The sequence below is a fragment of the Aythya marila genome, assembly GCF_965140915.1.
Source record: "Aythya marila genome assembly, chromosome: 1".
In the NCBI taxonomy this organism is placed as follows: domain Eukaryota; kingdom Metazoa; phylum Chordata; class Aves; order Anseriformes; family Anatidae; genus Aythya; species Aythya marila.
Window position 1 is genome coordinate 22,231,771 of NC_139042.1, and position 21,773 is coordinate 22,253,543.

The 21,773-nt window shown below is 42.2% G+C and overlaps 1 protein-coding gene across 4 annotated transcripts in view; it reads left to right on the forward strand.

The window, feature by feature from the left end:
• The window catches only part of MTUS2 (microtubule associated scaffold protein 2), a 276,013-nt gene that overhangs the window by 198,630 nt on the left and 55,610 nt on the right, over positions 1–21,773 (forward strand). For all 4 annotated transcript variants that reach the window (XR_014319556.1, XM_082784643.1, XM_082784645.1 and 1 more), the window contains 2 exons: positions 1,551–1,712; positions 17,857–17,955. Coding sequence is in view for 3 of the 4 variants with exons in the window: in XM_082784643.1 (XP_082640769.1) it covers positions 1,551–1,712; positions 17,857–17,955 (261 nt within the window). In the remaining variant the exon portion in view is untranslated. The remainder of the gene's footprint in view (positions 1–1,550; positions 1,713–17,856; positions 17,956–21,773) is intronic.

A 21,773-nucleotide genomic window follows, 5' to 3' on the forward strand; every position in this document is an offset into this window, starting at 1 on the left:
TTCCTCCTCAAGGTTAGCATTTCTACAATTTAAACTTTAGAACAAAGAGCCAAGGAAATAAAAGAATTTCTACACATGGTGCTACCCAAGCCACGGGGGTGACTGCATATCCAAGAACATGGAGTAACTCTGGAGGAGGATGCAAACAGACTGAAGGAGACACATTTGCTTTAAGATACTTTGCCTTTGTGCACAGCTGCGGAGCAGCCTTGGCCAGGTTGGACCAGCCTTTCTGCTGACATGACTGCTCAAGTCAGCAGTGTTTCAGCAGCAGACAACTCATGGCTGTTTCACAGGTCAAAAGTCTTTGTAATTTGGGTATAAAACAACTGTCTGCTCTGCTGAGGGGTTGTTATGTGTACAGCAGTGTAAAGATGACAAATGTTTCAGGTTTTCCTGTTCCTGCACAGAGTACAGCAGTCTTTTGTTGAATTTTTAATGTGGCTTATTATTTAAGCAAAGGTCAAATGTTTTTTTCTAGAAATCCATGTATACTGCAGGTATAATACTTTAAATTATGACCTATATGCAAGTAGTCCTAAAGACAGAGCAAAATTTAACATTGTTTTCTTAGAGCCAAAAGGTATATTCTTCCTTTGTCAGAAAAGAGGATTTCCTTTTCCAACCTGCACTTTTCTCCTAGTGGATTTTCAGTAAGAATAGCAAAAAAAAAAAAAAAAAAAAAAAAAAACCTTTCCTTTCTTGCACACATTTAAGAAGCCTACGTCTTAAAAATACTGGAAACATGGACATGCCAATTATTTTAATAATGTTATCATTTCCCTGCAGGCAGCACCTAAACAGTATTGTGTTGTATTGTATCTTTTTAAAATAACAGAAATAAAAATTATAGCCCTTTTCTGAAATCCTGTGTATTTCTTGCTACTATCTTTACTCATTTTCTCAAGTAAAATCTTCATCCTTCTGCAAATGTTCAAGTCCAGACATACTGTAATCTTTTGCTCTTCTTAAGTTCCCACTCAATAGATAAAGACGACACTCCAACTTTGCCTTTTTCAAATGTTAAGAAAAGATTGATTTCCTTATATCTACAAGGAGTCTAGGATGTGATTATTCCCTAAATGGCAAATGCAGGAGGAAACCGAACTGGTAGAAAAAAAGGTGTTGATAGAGGTCAATATAAACTGGAAACCTTGGCAACCAAAAATTCAGTATGAGAATATGATTGAAGTGGATGTAAGAGTTAAGGCAGAATTATTTTTTTCAGTTTACTATTCAAATGTTGGAGTGTAATCTGAGGAAATGCTTGTGGGAAATCTTTCTTGGGTGGGAGAATTTGGTGCAATGCACCACTGAAGCCTGCTATTGCTCTTTACTCTGAGAACCAGAGTAAAGTACTCTGTAAAGTACCAGTACTCTTTATTCCTGTATAACCATTTGTACTGGAGAAAATCCATGTAACTTAGTCCAAGTTGCAACGTGAATATGTTTTTGTAGATTATAATTGCTAATACAAGCTTGGTCTGCATGCCACAGTTCACATACATTTTTAATGAACTTATAATTTGAGCAATTTTGGTCTCCTGCAGGTTCCAGCTTTGCAAATGAAGAGCAAACCACTCCTAAGGCATCTGCACCTTCTAAAGATGTACCCAAGGGTAGCAGCAAGAGCACAACACAGGTATCGAGCAGCACAGCGACTCCACGCAGGAGCTTACTTCCAGCACCAAAAACTGCCACTGCACCTGCTGGTAAGTGTTCCAAACTTGTGTACCTGAAATACCATCTGCATTAGCCCAAGAAATACAGAAACCTTTTCATGATACTATTTTACTGCTTACTCACTTAATTTTCATGCCATTATTGGGCACATTGTCTAAGTGCCCAATTTGCTGTAGTTGCCATTCTTGCTAGCAGGACAGCACAAGAAGCTGAAAGTCTTTGACTCAGCGCAAGCACTGCTCTGCAACAGCTAAAACATCAGTGTGTTATCACACAACTGAAGCTGGGAAGGAAAAATCAGTACAAAATATAAGACAAAGACCTTTTGCACTACGAGTTTTGATCACCCGGTTTCCAGAAAGATTAACTTGGTTGAAACACATGCAGAAAATAACTTATTGCTGTAATCAGTAGCTTGGAGGATCTGGCAGGGAAGATGAAGCTGAAACCCTTTGTCTTCGGTAGTCCAGCTAAGCAAAAGTCGAGGGAGTGGGATGTAATATTTTGTCCATCACAGTCAGGAGTGACTGTCTCTTACTGTCGGAAAACTGTTTAACTCCATCATCTATACTCACTAACTGGGAAACAGACCAATCTGTCAAACACAATATATGGATTTCTGATTACTTTTTTTTTCTTTTTTGAGTTTCTTTCTTTTATTTCTTTTTTTTTTTTTCTTTTCCTGTGATTTTTCTTTCCTCTCTGATGGTCCCCAGCTAAGTTGTGTCATTTCAGGCTACAGCAGTAGTTGAATAGTATCAGATTTGCACCTACATATCTCCAGCAAAAGCCTTTCTTTTCCAGCTAGTGATAATGACATGATAAGCTTTAAAGGGCCATTTCGAGGTTTCTGTAGAGGAACTTTTCTGGCCTCCTTTTTTTTTTTTTTTTTTTTCTGTTTTTGCTACAAGCAAGAAGACTGCTAGAAATCCTGTGCCTTTTACTACTTGTGTAGCCTCACAAGTGAGTCATTGCCAGGGAGGTTTCATTGTTGGGGCACTGCCATGAGTTGGAACCAGAGCATTTGGTATGCAATCATGTGTGGACATGCAAAATCTAGTCTAGGCAGGACTAGCTAAATGGCTCAGGCTGTCATCTCTGAGTTTGCACAGCTTCCAAGTCTCAGAACCACACAGAAGAGCAGAAATTGCAAAATAATGCAAACCAATATTGATCAAGAGGGAGGTTTCCAGAAAAATAGATGGTTTGCCATCACATTGGGGAAAAGAATTACTGAGGGTGGCTGAAAGCTACATTTTACTTTTAATTTCAGTTTTTAATCTATGAAATTGTTTAATTTATGAAACAAATGACCAATCTAATCATTCTAGATTTTAATTCCTCTAGAGACAAAGCTAAAAAATAAAAGGCAATACAGAATTTAGAATATTATAAAAATTCTCCCATTCTCTGCTATCCAAAGAACTTTTATTTTCTATATCATCACTCAGTCTCAGTGTACTTTCCTTCAGACCATTTGTTATTCTCTCTGCATGACCCTCTGTCGTGGTTTAACCCGGCTGGCAGCTAAACACCACGCAGCCGTTCGCTCACCCTCCCCCCTCCCTCTCTGGGACGGGGGAGAGAAATGGAAAGTGAAGCCCGTGAGTTGAGATAAAGACAGTTTAATAAGACAGGAAAATAATAATAATAATAATAATGATGATGATACAATGGTGATAATACGAAAGTAATAATAGTATGTACAAACAAGTGATGCACAATGCAATTGCTCACCACCCGCTGACCGATGCCCAGCCTAACCCCGAGCAGTCCGGCCCCCTCCCCCCGGCTAGCCACCCCTATATATTGTTTAGCATGACGTCAGATGGTATGGAATACCCCTTTGGCTAGTTTGGGTCACCTGTCCTGGGTCTGTCCCCTCCCAGCTCTTACTGCACCCCCCAGCCTGCCCGTTGGCAGGACAGAGCAAAGGCTGAGATGTCCTTGGCTTAGTATAAGCACTGCTCTGCAACAATTAAAGCATCGGGGTGTTATCAGCACTCTTCTCATTCTAAGCCAAAACACAGCATTCCACCAGCTACTAGGAAGAAAATTAATTCTGTGCTAACTGAAACCAGGACATCTATCCACCCCTTATTCCATACCATTTATGTCATGCTCAGGTTACACTCTTTTCCATACATTCTAATTAGTCACCTATAGTAATCATGGTAGTGATAATATACAGTATAATATACTATTTAACATGGTGCAATTCAGTTCATGGGCTATTCTCACCCAGTATTAAATCTCCTTGAGGTACACACCGGACCTCTCCGTTCTTTTGCATTACCCACCAAGTATATCCAGGTCCCTGAGCGAAAACAATTCCACGAATAGGTTTGCCTTTTCCTGAGGCAGGAGTAGCCCAGACTGTTTTACCCAGCATATTTTTTACATGCACTACAGGAACTTTATCCCCATCTACAGTACGTAACAGGTTTGATTGGGCAGGTCCAGCTCGGTTGGTAGATCCCCTAGTATTGACTAACCAGGTGGCCTTTGCCAAATGCGTATCCCAGTTTTTGAACGTCCCAGCGCCCATTGCTTTCAAGGTAGTCTTTAACAGGCCATTGTATCGTTCAACTTTCCCGGAGGCTGGTGCATGATAGGGGATGTGATACACCCATTCAATACCATGTTCTTTGGCCCAAGTGTCTATAAGGTTGTTTCGGAAGTGAGTCCCATTGTCTGATTCTATTCTTTCTGGGGTGCCATGTCGCCATAGGACTTGCTTTTCAAGGCCCAGGATGGTGTTCCGGGCGGTAGCATGAGGCACAGGATATGTTTCCAGCCATCCGGTGGTTGCTTCCACCATTGTAAGTACGTGGCGCTTGCCATTGCGAGTTTGAGGGAGTGTGATGTAATCAATCTGCCAGGCCTCTCCATATTTATATTTCAGCCATCGTCCTCCATACCAAAGAGGCTTTGACCGTTTGGCTTGCTTGATTGCAGCACATGTTTCACAGTCATGAATAACCTGTGCTATAGCGTCCATGGTCAAGTCCACCCCTCGATCACGAGCCCATCTGTATGTTGCATCTCTACCTTGATGGCCTGAGGTGTCATGGGCCCATCGGGCTATAAATAATTCACCTTTATGCTGCCAATCCAGGTCCACCTGAGCTACTTCAATCTTAGCAGCCTGATCCACCTGCTGGTTGTTTTGATGTTCTTCAGTAGCCCGATTCTTGGGCACATGAGCATCTACGTGGCGTACTTTCACAGCCAGGTTCTCTACCCGAGCAGCAATATCTTGCCACAATGCAGCAGCCCAGATAGGTTTGCCCCTACGCTGCCAGTTGTTTTGCTTCCATTGCTGTAACCATCCCCACAGGGCATTTGCTACCATCCATGAATCGGTGTAGAGATAGAGAACTGGCCATTTTTCTCGTTCAGCAATGTCTAAAGCCAGCTGAATGGCTTTCACTTCTGCAAACTGACTCGATTCACCTTCTCCCTCAGCAGCTTCTGCAACTCGTCGCGTAGGACTCCATACAGCAGCCTTCCATCTCCGATGCTTCCCCACAATACGACAGGACCCATCAGTGAACAGGGCATATTTCTTTTCATTCTCTGGCAACTGGTTGTACAGTGGGGCTTCTTCAGCACGACCCACCTCCTCCTCTGATGATATCCCAAAGTATTTGCCTTCTGGCCAGTCCATGATCACTTCCAATATTCCTGGGCGACTGGGGTTTCCTATTCGAGCCCGCTGAGTAATCAGTGCAACCCACTTGCTCCATGTAGCATCAGTTGCATGATGCGTAGAGGGGACCCTTCCCTTGAACATCCAGCCTAGTACCGGTAATCGGGGTGCTAGGAGGAGCTGCGCTTCAGTACCGACCACCTCCGAAGCAGATCGAACTCCTTCATATGCTGCCAATATCTCCTTTTCAGTTGGAGTATAGCGGGCCTCAGATCCTCTGTATCCCCGACTCCAAAACCCCAGAGGCCGACCTCGAGTTTCCCCAGGTTCTTTCTGCCAGAGGCTCCAGGTGGGGCCGTTCTCCCCGGCTGCAGTGTAGAGCACATTCTTTACATCTGGTCCTGTTCGAACTGGCCCAAGGGCTACTGCATGGACTATTTCCTGCTTGATTTGTTCAAAGGCTTGTCGTTGTTCAGGGCCCCATTCAAACTCATTCTTCTTACGAGTTACTTGGTAGAGTGGGTTTACAATCAGACTGTAATTTGGGATGTGCATTCTCCAAAACCCCACAACACCTAGGAAAGTCTGTGTTTCTTTTTTGTTAGTTGGTGGAGACATAGCTGTTATTTTGTTGATCACATCCATTGGGATTTGACGACGTCCATCTTGCCATTTTATTCCTAAAAACTGGATCTCCCGTGCAGGTCCTTTGACTTTATTTTGTTTTATGGCAAAACCGGCTTTCAGAAGGATTTGGACTATTTTCTTCCCTTTCTCGAAAACTTCCTCTGCTGTGTCACCCCACACAATAATGTCATCGATGTACTGCAGGTGTTCAGGAGCTTCCCCCTGCTCTAGTGCAGACTGGATCAGCCCATGGCAAATGGTAGGGCTGTGTTTCCACCCCTGGGGCAGCCTCTGTAACAAAGTCAGAGAAACGAGCAGTAGCAGTGCAAGCTGCCCCTGTAGAGAAGGTGAAAATATGGTATAGAAATTCAAGTCGTTTAGAACGCAGAGAGTCTTCTGCCAATCCACGTTGGGCGCCAAAAAGACTGTCGTGGTTTAACCCGGAAAATTAATTCTGTGCTAACTGAAACCAGGACACCCTCCATTAACCACGGGTATGTTTGTTTCCGTGGTGGCACACAAACGAAAACTTCAAGCTGGCCGTGCATGAACTTGTGAGCCTCAGCCCATGTAAAGAGCTCTTACTGCCATACTCTGCCTGAGTTAATAGGCCCTGTGGAGACAAGGCAGTATAGCTTCTGAACTGGATTTACTTCCCTCCAGCCTGCCAAGTGTGATGAGTCCTCGTGTCTGTGGGTGCATGGGTCCATACAGATGTGCCCTGTGTACTCTTTGCTGCTCTGGTGGGCAGGGGCTCCAGTGGCACACCCAGCTTCCTTCCAGCAAGGCACTTTGTGCCAGCAAAGTCTAATCCTGCTTCTCTTGCAATAATGTATGAATGCTGTCTGCAGATCCCACTGTAATAGGGAGCCCTATAGAATGTACAGTCTTCTCTTTAAATATCGTTTGGACAATTTTGCACAGCTTTTAAATGATGAAGCACAAAACCATCTCCTTAAAATTGAACTCTTCATTAAATTGGAAGGAAGATGCTACAGATCAAATGAAGCAAGTGGATAAAGGGCAGTGAAGTGTTCATATTGCTTTGGGCTTTATGATCCCAGGCAAACAAAGGAATCTAACAAAAGCCCTTTACAACCGTGTAGACACCGTATTTTAAATATGTCAGAGAGAGTGCATGGGTGTGCTGAAAAGGCCAGTCTCCAAAAGGATGTCCTGGAACAGATAGGGTCTAAAGGTTGAAAGACTGTTTGTACAGATACTGTAAAAGGTCTGCTTGTACTGCCTTTGTGAAGTGGAAAGAACAGCTGGCACAGGCTACCAGTCTGCTGAGCAAGTCTGGCATTAGAGCTGGACATCACAGAGCAGAGGACTGATAAAAAAAAAAAAAAAAAAAAAAAAAAAAAAAAAAAAAAGAAAAGGGGGGGGATCAGAGAGGTAAAATCAGTGTTTCAAAAAAGCTTGAAAAGGTACTAAAATTAATCCATCCCCCACCCACCTGTAGTGGGTTTACGTGGCAAGGTTTTGGTAGCAGGGAGCCATAGGGGTGGTTTCTGTGAGAAAGATCTAGAAGCTGCCCCATGTTTGGGAAGGGCCCCATTGTTTTCCAGATCCGAGCCAATAAGCGATGTTGTTTTGCGCCTCTGTAAGAGCATATTTAAGACAGGGAAAAAACGCTGCGCCACACAGCAGCCGGGAGAGTCAAGGGAGTGAGGAACAGCACCAAGGTCAGTGTAGAAGGAGGGGGAGAGGTGCTCCAGGCGCCGGAGCAGAAGTCCCCTGCGGCCTGTGGTGAGGACCATGGTGAAGCAGGATGTCCCCCTGCAGCCCATGGAGTACCACGGTGGAGCAGGGTTCCACACTGCAGCCCGTGGAGGAGACCACGGTGGAGCAGGTGGCCCTGCACCGACGGAGGCTGCCGCCTGTGGAAGACCCCTGCCGGAGCAGATTCCAGGCCGGACCTGTAGCCCGTGGAGAGGAGCCCATGCAGGAGCAGGTGACCTGGCAGGAGCTGCTGCCCGTAGGGGAGCCAGGTTGGAGCAGTTTTCTCCTGAGGGATGGACCCCGTGGTACGGACCCATATCTGGAGCAGTTCTGGAAGAGCTGCTGCCTGTGGGAAGCCCACGCCGGATCAGTTCATCAAGGACTGCATCCCGTGGGTGGGACCCCACAGCACAGGGGACGAGAGTGACCGAGAAGGAGCGGCAGAGAAGAAGTGCTGTAGACTGACCATAACCCCCATTCCCCGTTCCCCTGCGCCGCTCGGGGGGAGGAGGTGGAAAAGGGTGGATGGGGGGGGAAGGTGCTTTTGTTTTTTTTTCCCTTTGTTTTCTCACTTCTCTCGCTTGTTAGTTGTAGGCAATAAATCTTACTATCTCCTTATGCCGAGTCTGTTTTGCCCGTTACAATAATTATTGCGTGATTTTCTCGTCCTTATCTCAATCCTTGAGCCCTTTTCACATATTTTCTCCCCATTCCTCTTTGAGGAGGGGGAGTGAGAGAGCGGCTGTGGTGGAGCTCGGCTGCCCACTTGAGCAGAACCACGACACCACCACATGTCTCTGACACCTGCATGTTTTCTGTGAAATGAATGCCATGCTCAGGAAGGCAGTCAGCAGCAAAGAAGAAACTTTCACCAGCGCTCCAAGCTGAAAGGAAAGTAAGGGCAGCATGTAGCAGGCAACTCTAAGCAGAGCAGGGATGAAATGTCTTGAAAACAGCAGAAATAATAAATTTATAATATTCTACCAAGCTATCACATAATGGCAGTTGCTTGCACAGAGAATCCAGAGAATAGGAGAGCAACTATGGTGTAGGAACATGGAATAATATAAGAGAAAATACTCAAGATGTTCTCAAATTAATGGAACTACAGATTACCTTGTTCCAGTGATGCCCCATGTTGGATGCCCCTGTACTGAAAGTAGTCTTTGTTCACAAAGGGAATGCAAGTACAAGAGATCCGGATTTGAGTTTTGAGGCTAGGTGTAGAGTGTGACTTTCCTGGTACTTTCATTTAAATGCTGGATCCAGGAGCATCTAAGGGAAGATTCAATATCAGCAATACATCTCAAAAAAGTCTTAGCTGGACATGGGTTTAGTCTTATGTTTTATCATGTCCATGGTTAGCATACATCAACATTATGTATAAGATATCCAGCACTATGATGCCAGAGTAGCCTTAGAGGATAAAAGTGTAGGTGGTTCATCTGAAGTCCCTGCCTCCAGCAGAAAGGACTTCTGACACAAGCCAACACCATTGTGAAAATAAGGCATACATTCCCATAAGAGAAAGTGAATAAATAGCATGACCATATGGGTGAATCTTGCATTAAATAAGAAGTCACCAGCTCCATTCAGTCAACATTGGAAGGCTAAGTTGTCCCATGAGCAGTGCTACCCAACTCATCCATATAGTAAAACTTTTGAAAAGCAGAGAAAACACAATATCTTCTTTCTGCTCTGTGTATGTGGAGAATGGTGCAATAGATATCCTAGGTATAATACTCTTAACAATCACCTAGTAATAATTGCAGTAGAGCTTGATGATGCATAAGCATTTTATAAACACATACTTCCAACCTCCTGTGCAAGACATCGTGGTTACTAAACTAGGGTTTTTAGAGTGATCCACTGCTACAGCTAAAGTGCACAGACATTATATATGTGTTGTATTCAGCATCTTTTATGAAAGTAAAGAGGAGGGAAAGTATTTCATAAAAAGGATTGCGGTCTTTTAAATACAAAGAAAGTTTCCGAAAGAGTGGAGTGTCAGGTGATGTAAGAAATGCATTTGTATTTCAGAGAGGTACATGATTTTAATTATGTATGAGTAAGAAATGAATTCAAAAAAGAGCATATCTACCTGTACTGATGAGTAGAAAATAACAAAGATCACATTGAAGCTTTAATGTATTAGATATTGCCTGAGAAGAGCACCTATGCTGCAAATTCTCATTTAAAAAAAAAAAAAAACAAAAAAACAAAAAAACAAAAACAAACAAAAAAAACACACAAAAAAAACTTCTCAAGAGAGATTATACTCCTGATATAGCACTCAGTTTGCTTGACAAAGAAATTGGACTAGAGCATAGATCACCTTTAATTAATTAAAATGGATTCTTATAGTTGCTGCTTTGCAGTGATTCAGATGATCAAAAAAAACTCTGGCAAGAGACAATAGCAGTGGTAATTCATTGTCATGAAAATTGTTTTGAAAACATGAACTAAATGGTTTTTGACTGGTCTATGGAAGAATTGCAGTTAATTAGCATTCAGTGTCTTGCACAGCCATTTTTTTGTGTGTTATCAGACCCCTTTTCAATTTGCATACTTGTCAACATATAGAAGATGGGAAAACAAAAACAAAAACAAAAAAAAACACATTATACTTGAGAGGAAAAACTGAGATAGATCTTTAATTTCATTTAAACTTCTTAGCTGTTTTGAGAAATGCAGTGATAACCCAACTAGTGCTTCATATTTCTGTTACTGCTTCATATTCTGTTTAAAGACTTAGGTGGAAGTAGCTCTCCATCTGGAACTTTACACCAAGTTCCACCTTAGAAAACATACAGTCTTCCTCCTTCCACACATTGATAAAAATATGTGATCTTTGATGCACACACATACTGCATTTTCTGTTTTAAATTTATCTGAAAATGTGGAAATATCTGCAGAAAGAAATGTTCGGAGAAAGCAGATGAACAATTTCTCACCCTTTGGGGGATCTGTTTTACAAACCCCATAGGTTAATGCTCACCATGGGACAATTCAGATTCTAAATCAAACCAGGACCTAATTCTGTCATAATTTGGACCCCCAAAAAAGAAAGAAAAAAAAAGAAGAAAAATAAAAGCATGCATATGGCCTGAACCTTCTTTCTGCAGTTCCCTTTTCATGCTCAGGTTCTTCTTTGACTGTCTGGGAAGGTCCTAGAGTATCTCAACTTTCTGCAGGCCTCAGATGATCAATTAAGGTGGGTGGAAAAGTGGCTAGAGCATCAGCATCGGGGTGTTGAAATCAGAGGTATAAAGCCCAGCTGGCAGACAGTTATTTTGGCATCCATTAGGGGTTGATACTCAGCAAATACTGCTTACCATCTTCATTGAAAACCTGAATGGGATAGAGCACTCCCTCAGCAAGTTGACAGAAGATAGCAAATCAGAGGGAACTAGTCAGTATGCTGGAGGGGAGGGCGGCAGTTCAGAGGGACTTCAGCAGGCTGGAGAAACGTGTCAGCAGGAACTTCATGATGTTCAGCAAAGGCGGATGGTGGAGAATAATGTCATGCAATAGGGCCCATGGCTGGGGCCAGCTGGTTGGAAAGCTGCTCTGCAATGTGTTCTTGCAGGAAGAAAGGCCAGCTGTATACTGGGCTGTATTACCAAGAACATGGATCAAGTCACTTCCCCTCATTCAGCACCTGAGGCCACTCACAACTGTGTCCAGTCTGGGGAATCCCTGGACAAGAACAATGTAACATACGATGTGACATACTGAAGTGAGCCCAGTGGAGGGCCATCAAGATGGTAAGAAGGTCAAGAGCAGGCTGGACCAGAGGATTGGTCCCTCCAGCACAGGAGGTGTGTAAAATTCTGTGTGCCAAGAACATCTTTGGCCCACATATGTACGAATGTTGTGCCACTGATGTGTTATTTTGTAGTGTGGTGCTCTCCTACACACTCTGGAGGAGTAACTTGGAAGAGAGCTGAATGGTAGGTCTGCTCTGGGGAACCAAGTACCTGGCTCTCACGAAAACAGTAGGACTTGTATAAAATTCAGGGGAAAAAAAAAAAAAAAAAAGTTTATCTCAATCATTGTGTATAAGGATTTGAGGTTTACATCTCAAAGAGGACACTGACCACTCTGCAGTTTTTATTCTCTTCATGTAATACAGCTTCCTCAACCCTGTCTAGTCTCGTTCAGCCACATCCTTCTCTCAGAATACAGAACCCCACAGAACTGTGCTGTACTTTGAAAATTTGGCTTGCTGTCAGATACTGATACAGCTCTGGGCTCCCCTGTGTGTGCCCGCACTCCTGATCCAAACTCCCAACCATCAGGTTGCCTCCTGTTCCAGACCTCTCTCAGCTCTATCCAGCAGGCTGGACTTGTCAGACACCAGTCTATGAAATTAGAGAGCTGAAGGGTTTTATATTCTCTATGTCTTGTTGTGGGGTTTTGGGGTGTGCATGTTACAGAATACCTATTTCAGCTTGGCTATTATGTAATGTTTATCTCACAGACAAGTGACTGTTATTCCCCATAAGAAACATCATAATTCATGTGCAATGGCAGTAGCAATAAAGAATTCACTTGAGCAGCTGGTTTCTACTTGGCCCATTAAATTAAAGACGATCAAAAGTATCGTTCAGAAACTAACCCAGTCAATTCCTGAGCTTTTACAAGTACCAGTAAATCATACGTAACGGGGCAGACTGCTAAATACAATCAGTCAAGATGAAAAATAGGAGGCCAGTGTTATCCCAGCCCTCACCGGCAAGCTCGCAGTGTAAAATCTGCTTCTTTTAATCAGCTGCAAAATCCAGACAAGACAACCTCAACAGGAGGGAGAGGGATGAGCTAAGGTCAGCATGAGTTGGGGAAAAATGAGCACCAGTGGGCTTGCAGATATGGAGGGGGATGAGTCGGATGCTGCTGTGTTCTCCTTTGCAAACACTTTCCATTAAAAGCAAACACTTTCCTTTAAAATACATGGTGGTTTGCATTCATTCCTGTACTGGGTATAGGGATACAGAGCACTATGCTGCATGTGAAAGTGGGACATTCAACTGCAATTTTTTCAACCTCTTTCCCAGGAAATTCACTCTGAAACTCTCCATAGCACAACTCACTAAGGAAGTAACAGTAAAATGCCATGGGATCCATGTAAAATGACAGTAAGAGGAAGAGTAGCTGTCTTACCTCTGCAGCTAACTTCAGGTGTTCTAAGTTACTCTGAGTTTTTCTATTTAGTCCAAAGAACAGTCCGTTTCTTCATTTTTTTCCTTTATTTTTTGAATGCCAGACAGAGACTTCTTTTTTTAATAAATAAAGAAAGCAATCACTTTGAGACAAGTTGATGAAATAGCCCTTGTCCTTATCTTTTTTTTCCTCATCAGATTGACTTTACATTTGAAACAAAAACAAAGGGAAAAGTACAAGCGTTAGCAGTTTCTAGTTCAACAAATATGTAGTCTTTCTTCTACATCTACTTATTTATTCAAAGCCTTTCAGTGTCTCATAGATCACAGGACTTAGAGTCTCTAGAGAGAATTAGACTGCTCTTATTCCACAGAATCCATCATATTTCCAGCTTTGCTCATTTTGTCTCAAGCAGTGCGTGCGTGGAAGTGTCATTACTCACCAAGGACATGACCAGCCATGGGTGTCAGGGGGAAAGGCAGAAGCAAGCTCCAAGTGGCTATCTGTGTCTGTGAGTGAGTGAAAACACTTCTTTGGGGTTTTCAAACTCACAACATGTGTTAGTTAACTTATAAAACACACCTGAGAACACCTGGAGTCTGACCAAGCCTGTCCCATTGAATTGTTAACGGTGTCTGCAGCGTGTTAGGTTCTGCTTTGGAATAAATACTCAGTGTGTAATTTAATAGAAAGCTTTCAATCTGAAGTGTGTAAGCAGATTGAAGCCTATCCCATCGTACTGGCTTTTAAAGACTTAGAAAGGTACAGGTAAATACACGTGCTGATTCTGCACATGTATTTAGCCCTGGAGATGTCTCGGATAATGCTTGTTTAGCTCTGGTTCCTGGACTAGCGTTCAGCACTGATGGGAGAGTGGACAAGCAGCTTTCTTCGTCTGCTATCTTCCAGGTGATTGCTGAATGATTTAACATGTCTGAAGTGTTTTTTACATTTATTTCTAATGATTTTGTCTTAGCGCCTTCTGTTCGGTTTGAAGCAGACTGTGTGTTAATTAGGAAATGCAAATACCTTTACAGAACTGTGCATTGGGATGCATTTGTAATCACAGCCATAGAAAACACCAGCAAGTATTTATGTTGACAGTTACCTTATGGCCTGAAATTTCTATTTCTGCATGCAAGAATAGCTTTTAAAAGAGAGGAAACTTTGAGAGATTTATACTATCATTTAGTACAGAGTTAACTGGAGTTCCACATTTCCAGCCTGCAGGCAACAATAGTTAGAGTTTGAAGTAAAGTGTGTTCTAGGTCAGAATTAATACACTTTAAAAAATAAAATCTAAATCAAACAGTGCACAGTGTACTAATTGTATTTTATGTAAACATAAAATGCAACAGTGCAAATTGGTATTTTGTGCATTTTCTATTATGTTGATTGTATGCACTATACCTTTTGACTTTTCATACGCAATATGATGATCAGAGCGTTATTTAAGGCTTTCCATGCTTTCAAGCCCATTGTAATGACCAAAAGGTTTGTCTTGTTTCCTAAGTGACAGGGGAATATCAAACTTTTTACATGTACTTTTGAGTTACTTCTTGGACGCTTGTAGGTAAAAAGCTCAAACTGCACAACCTCGCACTGTGCCATGCCCTGCAATACAGTACCATGTCGATCATCACACCAACGCTCTCCTTTTTTAAGCCTTTGGGCAGACTATTTTAAACTTGAAATTCCAGATTTCTGGGAAATGAAAAATTCTGAACCCAAACTCTCATCATTTAGAAATTAATTTTTCCTGCAGGAACTTGTCTTGAAATCAACGTGGTTTATGAATGTTTCTTTTAACAAGCTAACAGCTGTTGTTAGAAAGGAAAAGAACAAACCCAGTTTTTAGGAAAACTTTCAGCTGAAGTTTTAATTGAAGTCTGATGCCAGGGACATCTCTTTTCTTAAGATTTCCTCATGGGTGGTGAGTTTAGCAGAGCAATAGCATTTTGCTCCTGGGGACTGTCCTGTCTTTTGCCTTCTGCACACTTCCTAAAACCCTCCCTGCTAAGGAGGGTCACAGAGCAACAGGCAGGATGCTTCAGCTTGGGAAAGAAAACCCAAATAAGCTTACAAACTGATAGAGGGCAGTTATCTCCATTTACCCCCTTTGTTATTAATCCTTCTCTCCCATCCTTGCCAAGATATTTACTTGCCTCTTTGTCACAACCTGCTTGAGGCTCACTCTGCTGATCTGTCCTGTGCAGCAGGCCCTGACGGGCACCACCATCCATGCATGGCTCTGGCCATGCACACACCTCACATTGCACTCTGCAGAGTGATTGAGCTCTCAGGGCTTTTTTACTGCTTTTCTCTGTGTTGTTGTTGTTGTTGTTGTTGTTTGTTTGTTTGTTTTGTTTTGTTTTGTTTTGTTTTTATCTGAGCTCTAATTGGGGAATTGTTCTTCTTTGCTTTGTGATTAAGGTTAAGAGCCTGAACTAATTCCCCAGGTGTTCCTCATTCAAAACTTCTCAAAACCAGAAGTAGTTAAGCATTTATATGCCCCTTGTTACCACTGAAAACATGAGGAAAACATATTTCTGCTATGATTCTACCACTGCATGTGCTTGACATTTGCTGTAGGAAAATTTACAGAGGATCTTGGTGCATGGCCCATTTACACACCATATTCTTATTCTGAAAACCACAATAAAACCAAGACCTTACTGCCTTGGAAAAAGTAATGCTCAAATCTAAAACCTTATAAACTATGTCTTATAAAGCAAGCTCTGTTTTTGTCTCACAACTTCCATCTCATGTTGCTTTCACTCAGTCCTTAGTAATGACATGGCACCAGAAGCTTGTTTTATGTCCTGCTCTGTAGTAAAGTGCAGTGTAGCAGGTGGCAGATGTGGGAAATTTATGTCCTCAGTCACTTTGCTGCAGAAAGTATTCATCACAAACAAGAATTGCAGCCTCAACATCTCCAATTTAGAAACAGCAGAGAAAAAGGAGATGGACCAAAGTATGAAGAGTTCAGTCTTTACCAGCTAGTGATGACTGATGGGGCGATTTGGTGGGATGAAGTCAGAGAGGGTGTTAGACCTCCTCCTGTGCCATCTTCTCGTAAATACAGTTGGACTCAGGGCTTGTCTCTGTACCTGTGCTCTTCCCAGGCATGCTCCACAAGGAAATGCTGAGACAGTGCTAGAAAACATGAACCACACAGCTTGTGGTGCGTGGCGAATGCTGCATCTGCAGCTCGCTGCTTGCAAGTCCTGACCCAGGCAGATGTGGAAGGGTGATCAAGGCATCAAAGATAAGCCTGATACTGCAGTTGTGACCAACTGTGGCTTTACAGATGGGAGAAAGCTAGTCATCCAGCAAGTGTCCCTGAAAGTTATGATCCCCATATAAAATTACCACTTTTCTCCACTATTGAAATAGCCAGCGCACATTTGTATTGAGCAAAATGCAAGACACTGTTAGTTTTTGGACTGGTGTTTTCTTTAGACAGCACAAAGAAAATATGTTTTTCTTTTCCTGCTTCAGATACTTCAGCTTCAGTGGGTCATTTTCCTACAAGACTTCTGTGAAGGTACTCATGAGAGATGTGAAAGCTAATAAGGCAAACGTTTTTCCTTCTTGAAAAAACAAAACAAAACAAAACAAAACAAAAACAAAAACAAACCAAAACAAACAAACAAAAAACACTCTGCTTTTCCTCTGAATCCAGGGGCTGCCACACAGTCCTGCAAACTGTGCAACCCCCAACAAGCACTAACTGTTAAAAAGGAAAGCAAACAGGAAAATACATTAATGTCTGAGGGATTAACTTCTTCTTGTTGTTCATTCTTAATTCCTTGGGAGTGTTTTCTGCTTGAAATCCTGTGGCTGTGACAGTCACACCATGGGTAAAACAGCAGGGCAGGGTTTTTGCATTCACACACTCAGCATAGTCCCCACGGCTACTTTTGTGGCAGTTGTGTGGGCAGAAAGGGCAAGCTGAGCTTGTGTGGCTGATCTGACTGCAGAGCTTGAACAACCAACAGACCATCCTGAGCCTGTAACCAAGGAATCTCCCACTGCAAAAGCAAAGGAAAAAGCTCGCACAAAGTTTCTGGAGATCGTAACCCAAGACAGCCCTGGGGCATCATGTTGTCAGTGGGAAGGACGAGTGGCTGCAGGAGAAAGGAGAAAGGCAGAGGTCAGGAGTAATCTGGAGAGTCACAGAGAGGAGAAGAAGGAGGGCAGGCAGCCTGGCACGTGCTTGGGTCACAGGTGAACACAGACCAGGTGCCGGTTCAGCCTTGTGGACAGCAAGGCAACCGTGTGGTCCTGTTGTGTCCTGCATTGGCACAGCATGCTTTAGGTTTGTGCACTGGGTGTGTTGCACCTCTCTGTTCTTTTGCAGACATTGACCCTCCTGCCTGGGGCACCGCATCCAGCAGAGCCCTGACACCTCCTGCCTGCTTCTGGCTCTGCAGGAGCTCTTCTCTTGCCTGTAGGAGATCTTCTTGGCAAAGCTAATCTCTATGAAAGGCACTTTCTAACTGGGAAGGGTGACCTCTAGGGAAAAAGTGGATAGAGCAGTGCCCTGCAGAAGAGGCAGGTGACTGAAGTCAGCTCTGCACAGTCTCACCTCAACTTCTCTTCCTGCCCAGAACAGCTGAGGATGCACAGAAGGTTAGAGATGGGACACAGAGCCCAGAACAGCTAGGATGGGCTATCTGTGTAGCTGTTTGTGCCTTAATGGATCACTGTGCAGATGGCCAAAGAACCAAGGTAGTTTGTAAGGCCTTCTTCTGCCTTTCTCCATTGCTGTGCATGTCAGCTCAGCCACATGCACACAGTCATGCTTGCAAAAGTGACAAGTTGGCATCCAACACAGAAGTACCGTGTAGCATCATTTTCTCCGTGCAAATGCCAGTATGTATTTTGGTGAAATATTTGTATTTTGCCATCCTGATATGTATCTTAGTGAAATAGTTCTCTGCAATTACAAACTGAATTATAAAAATGGGTTTCTTTCTACCTTTTTTTTTTTTCTGAAACAGGCGTGAAGAAAGAAGTACAAAAAGATCAGGATGCTAGCAGACCAGCTGTCTCATCCCCTAAGCGATCAGCAGTAACAGCCACCAAGCTCCATTCACCAGGTATTTATGAACCCAAAAGCACTCTTTCAGGGAAGATTTAAAGTTGCCAACTCTGCATCTCTAGTTAATACACTGAAATCTGGGACCTACTATTGTTGAGTGAAGATTGATTATGTCCAAGGTTCATTGAGCTGGCTGTGAGTACAGCAGGCTTTTTCATAGCAATGCATGAGCTGAATAGCTTTATGTTTTCTTTGTTGCCACCTTGCAATCATCTCTCTTTCAAAACAAAGAGTTGCTGCTATTACATGTTTAAGGGCATAGGGACATTTCTTGTATCACTATAATTTTCTTATTTAAAAAGAGAACAGACATAGTGAAACAAAAGACACCTCAAACGATTACTTGAAGTGATAGTGTTTTTCTTTGAATCTACTGTCACTGTTGTGCAGAAACAATGTATTTCATGCATTATTTCCATGCATAATTAGGAAAGAGATCATCTATAGAAATGAGCTCCAGACTGCTATTGGGGCATTGTCAATTTACCCCTTAATATTAGATGCAAACACATGGCTATAGTATTTCTAAAAAATGCTGTTGTTTAGGTACTAAAATGAAGAGAACTTATTTCTATTTATGTCTACTTATGCACATTAAGAAATATATAAGGGACCTGAAGACTTTTGTAAGGCTGGCCTTTTGACTGATTTTAAATGTTTCTGAAATGAGTGTGAATAGTACCAACTATTTTGTTGTGCTTGCTCTCTTCTAATCCATTAAATCATTTTTCCAACTGTACTTAAATAATTTAAATATCATATATGTATCAGTGTGATACTTGAATAATAAATATGGGGAGTAGAACTCCATGTTTCTTCATTTGACAGTAAAGAGTAAAACATGTAAAGCAGCTCTTCAGCTCCTATAACTTGCATCAAGAGTCTCCTCATTTTTACTGAACTCAATGGCTATTCTACTTCCCAACCAACAAAATAAAAAAGGAAACTTAAATTTAACCTTCCTAGACACCAACAAGACTCAAAATTTTCCTTACTCGGGAGCTAGGGAGAAAGGTGAACTTGATGCTGTCCTCTGAACTGTATAATTTTCAGGCTATTTTGGATCTGGTGAGGTCATTAAGAGAGACTCAAAGAAAAAAATTACTGCAGAGAGTGCCAGACTAGCAGCTCACCAATGTTTATAACAGTGGGAATCCAGTTTAAGAACCAGCACTGACTGTGGCTGTAGAAGCATGCTACAGCAAAGCTGGTTTGCTTCCACTAGAATTAGAAAGCAAAATGAAACACAAGCATATTTGTATGGTGGACTTGCTGGGTTTTAAAGAAGCTGAAATTTCCATTGGTTGACTGATTTTTAAGGCTTAGGATTTGGCATTTCCTATTCATGATGTTTTTGCATCAAACCTTCAAATTAAACTTTTATGGGAGTTGGGTACCTGGGAGGTTGAGTACCTGCCCTCTCTCCATCAGATTCATTTAGGATTTTGTAAGTTTGATTGTCTGAAATTCTGGCCTAAAATTCTCTAGCACTGTAAGGATCAAATAAGAAAATAAACCTCATGTTCATTTATTTTCTTTACAGCTGCCTTGAGCATTCTTTGGATAACAGCAATAACAAAGCAATAAAGAGAATCTTTTCACCTATTCAACAGTTTCACAAAATAATCAAAGAAACCATTAAACAGGACAAAGAGCAAGTGTAGGAAAAGCTAAGGGGCAGTGCAGTCTTCCCCCACCAGGGTCACTAATCCATGCAGCATTTATACATTGTGACAGGAATGGCTTCCACAGGCATCTCCAGCACAGCTATAGGTGGCCATGAAATAGGTTCTAATATTTCTGAGTGCCATTTCTAGACTGTTGACCCTGATATTGGCCTGCTCATATGCAATTCCTGATCATCAGCACTATTTTTGGCTGACTTACTAGCCCTGTTACAGAAGGATTGAATATGATTATTTTTTTTTTTAGCCTCGGATCTAATTTGGTTCAGTCCTCCTAGACTAGCAAAGGAGTTTTGAAATGCAGTCTTGTAAGGATCTTAAGTTTATCTATTGATACAATACTATTCCTGATATCTGTGTATGGACACAGGTGTACACAGATGCAGATGGTCTCCCTCCTCTCCGTTGCAGGAACGTAACATCTAGTCTGATATCTGTCATGCTGCAGTGACATCAAAACTCACCAATACTCTCAAAGTAATATTCTTTCCTTACCAAAATTTTGCAAGTTGGACAACGGAGAGGCAAATAAATTGCATGCCCCACATAAGTCCTCATGGACTGAGTTAATTATGACTGTCTACCTGTTATGACACCTTAATTCAAATGCTCAGGTAAATAAAAAAGACCTGGGAGTTTTGAAGCAGATCAAAGGCATTCAGTTATTTTAATGAACAGTGGATCTGTTCCCCTGGTCCCACCACCAGCACAAAGGACATTCAGGATCAGGGCCAGCATCATTAACATACACCCTGTTTTGTGCAGAGCAACAGAAGAGAAACATCAGTGGTAGAATAAGCTTAGTAAGCTGCTTTTCAGGCCCAAATGAACTGAGAAATTCAGATTTATCCCTGAGGAGAATATCACAGTTTAATTTAAAAGGACAGCTTATAATACTGACAAGGACAACATGGAGATATGCACTTGAAATCTTCCACTGAACAGGAAAGCTAGAAAGATATAAAATAAAACAATGGGTTTTATCCCATTGTTGTGTTCCTGTTTTAATTAAAATTGGACTGATTTCAAGGGCTTCCTCCTACACTCCTATCTGTGGCTTCTCTTGTAACATCACAATGCTGCCTAAACAAACAGAGATTTTTATACTAAAAAGACAGATATTTATGGCTGTTGTTTTTACAAATGGCTTATTTTGCGCTAATACCTATGGTCAAGTTAAGAGCCCCTTTATGAAATAGACAGCCCCTAATGAAAGCCCAAAATGAAAGAATCTGTAAGAAAATATCATTCTTGGAAAAAGAGAAAGAGAGAGGGAGAGAAAAAACAGAGAAAGAGAGAAAAAGAGAAACAGAGATTGAAAGAGAGAAAGAGAGAAAAAGAGAGAGAAAGAGAGAGGAAGGGAGGAAGGGAGGAAGGGAGGGAGAAAGAGTGAACAGGCTTAAATTGACATGAAAATAGAGATCAATGACTTTGCTGGTTCTTAATGCCAGGAAGTCCTCTTTGACATCCTCTATTGTGTTATTTGGGTCTTGCAACATCATGAAGTGAATCTTGACATGTTGCAAAACGTGGTATTCCTCTTTGCAAATATGGGTCATGGGCACAGCGAGTTTTAAAGTCTGTTTTGTAGCTGTGTCTCTTTGCAGCAGCAGCAGCATGAGATACTTGAAGACATGAGGGAGCATCTCTGCTGGGGCTGGCTCCCTGTAAGTTTAGACTGGAGCAAGAACATAGTTGAGCAGGTTGGAGGATATGCTCCCAGTGGCTCCATGTAAACTGGGCACAGATCAGAAATGGTAGGAGTACACTCTTGGGGCATTACTGTGATGAAGCACCTCTAGTAACACCTGAAAACAAGGTGTCTGACTCTATTTTCTCACTTTTTCTTACTGATTCTAGCTCCTGGGTTAAAAGCTTGAGACTAGTGGGAGAAACCAAGGAAGAGAACCATAGATTCCTGAACAGTATTCAGGAAAGAGTTAAAAAGCATCAGCTGATGTGAAACTGAGAGTAGTAAGAAGGCTGAGTAAGCTTTGCAAAGGTGTTGCCCAGCTAACCCTAAATGTTTTCAGGGGAGGCTTCTCAGAAAGCTAAGATAAAGACAAAATACAATGGCCAAGTAATGGCTTGAGCAACCTGATGCCACCAGAGCACTGCCCTTTCTTGCTTC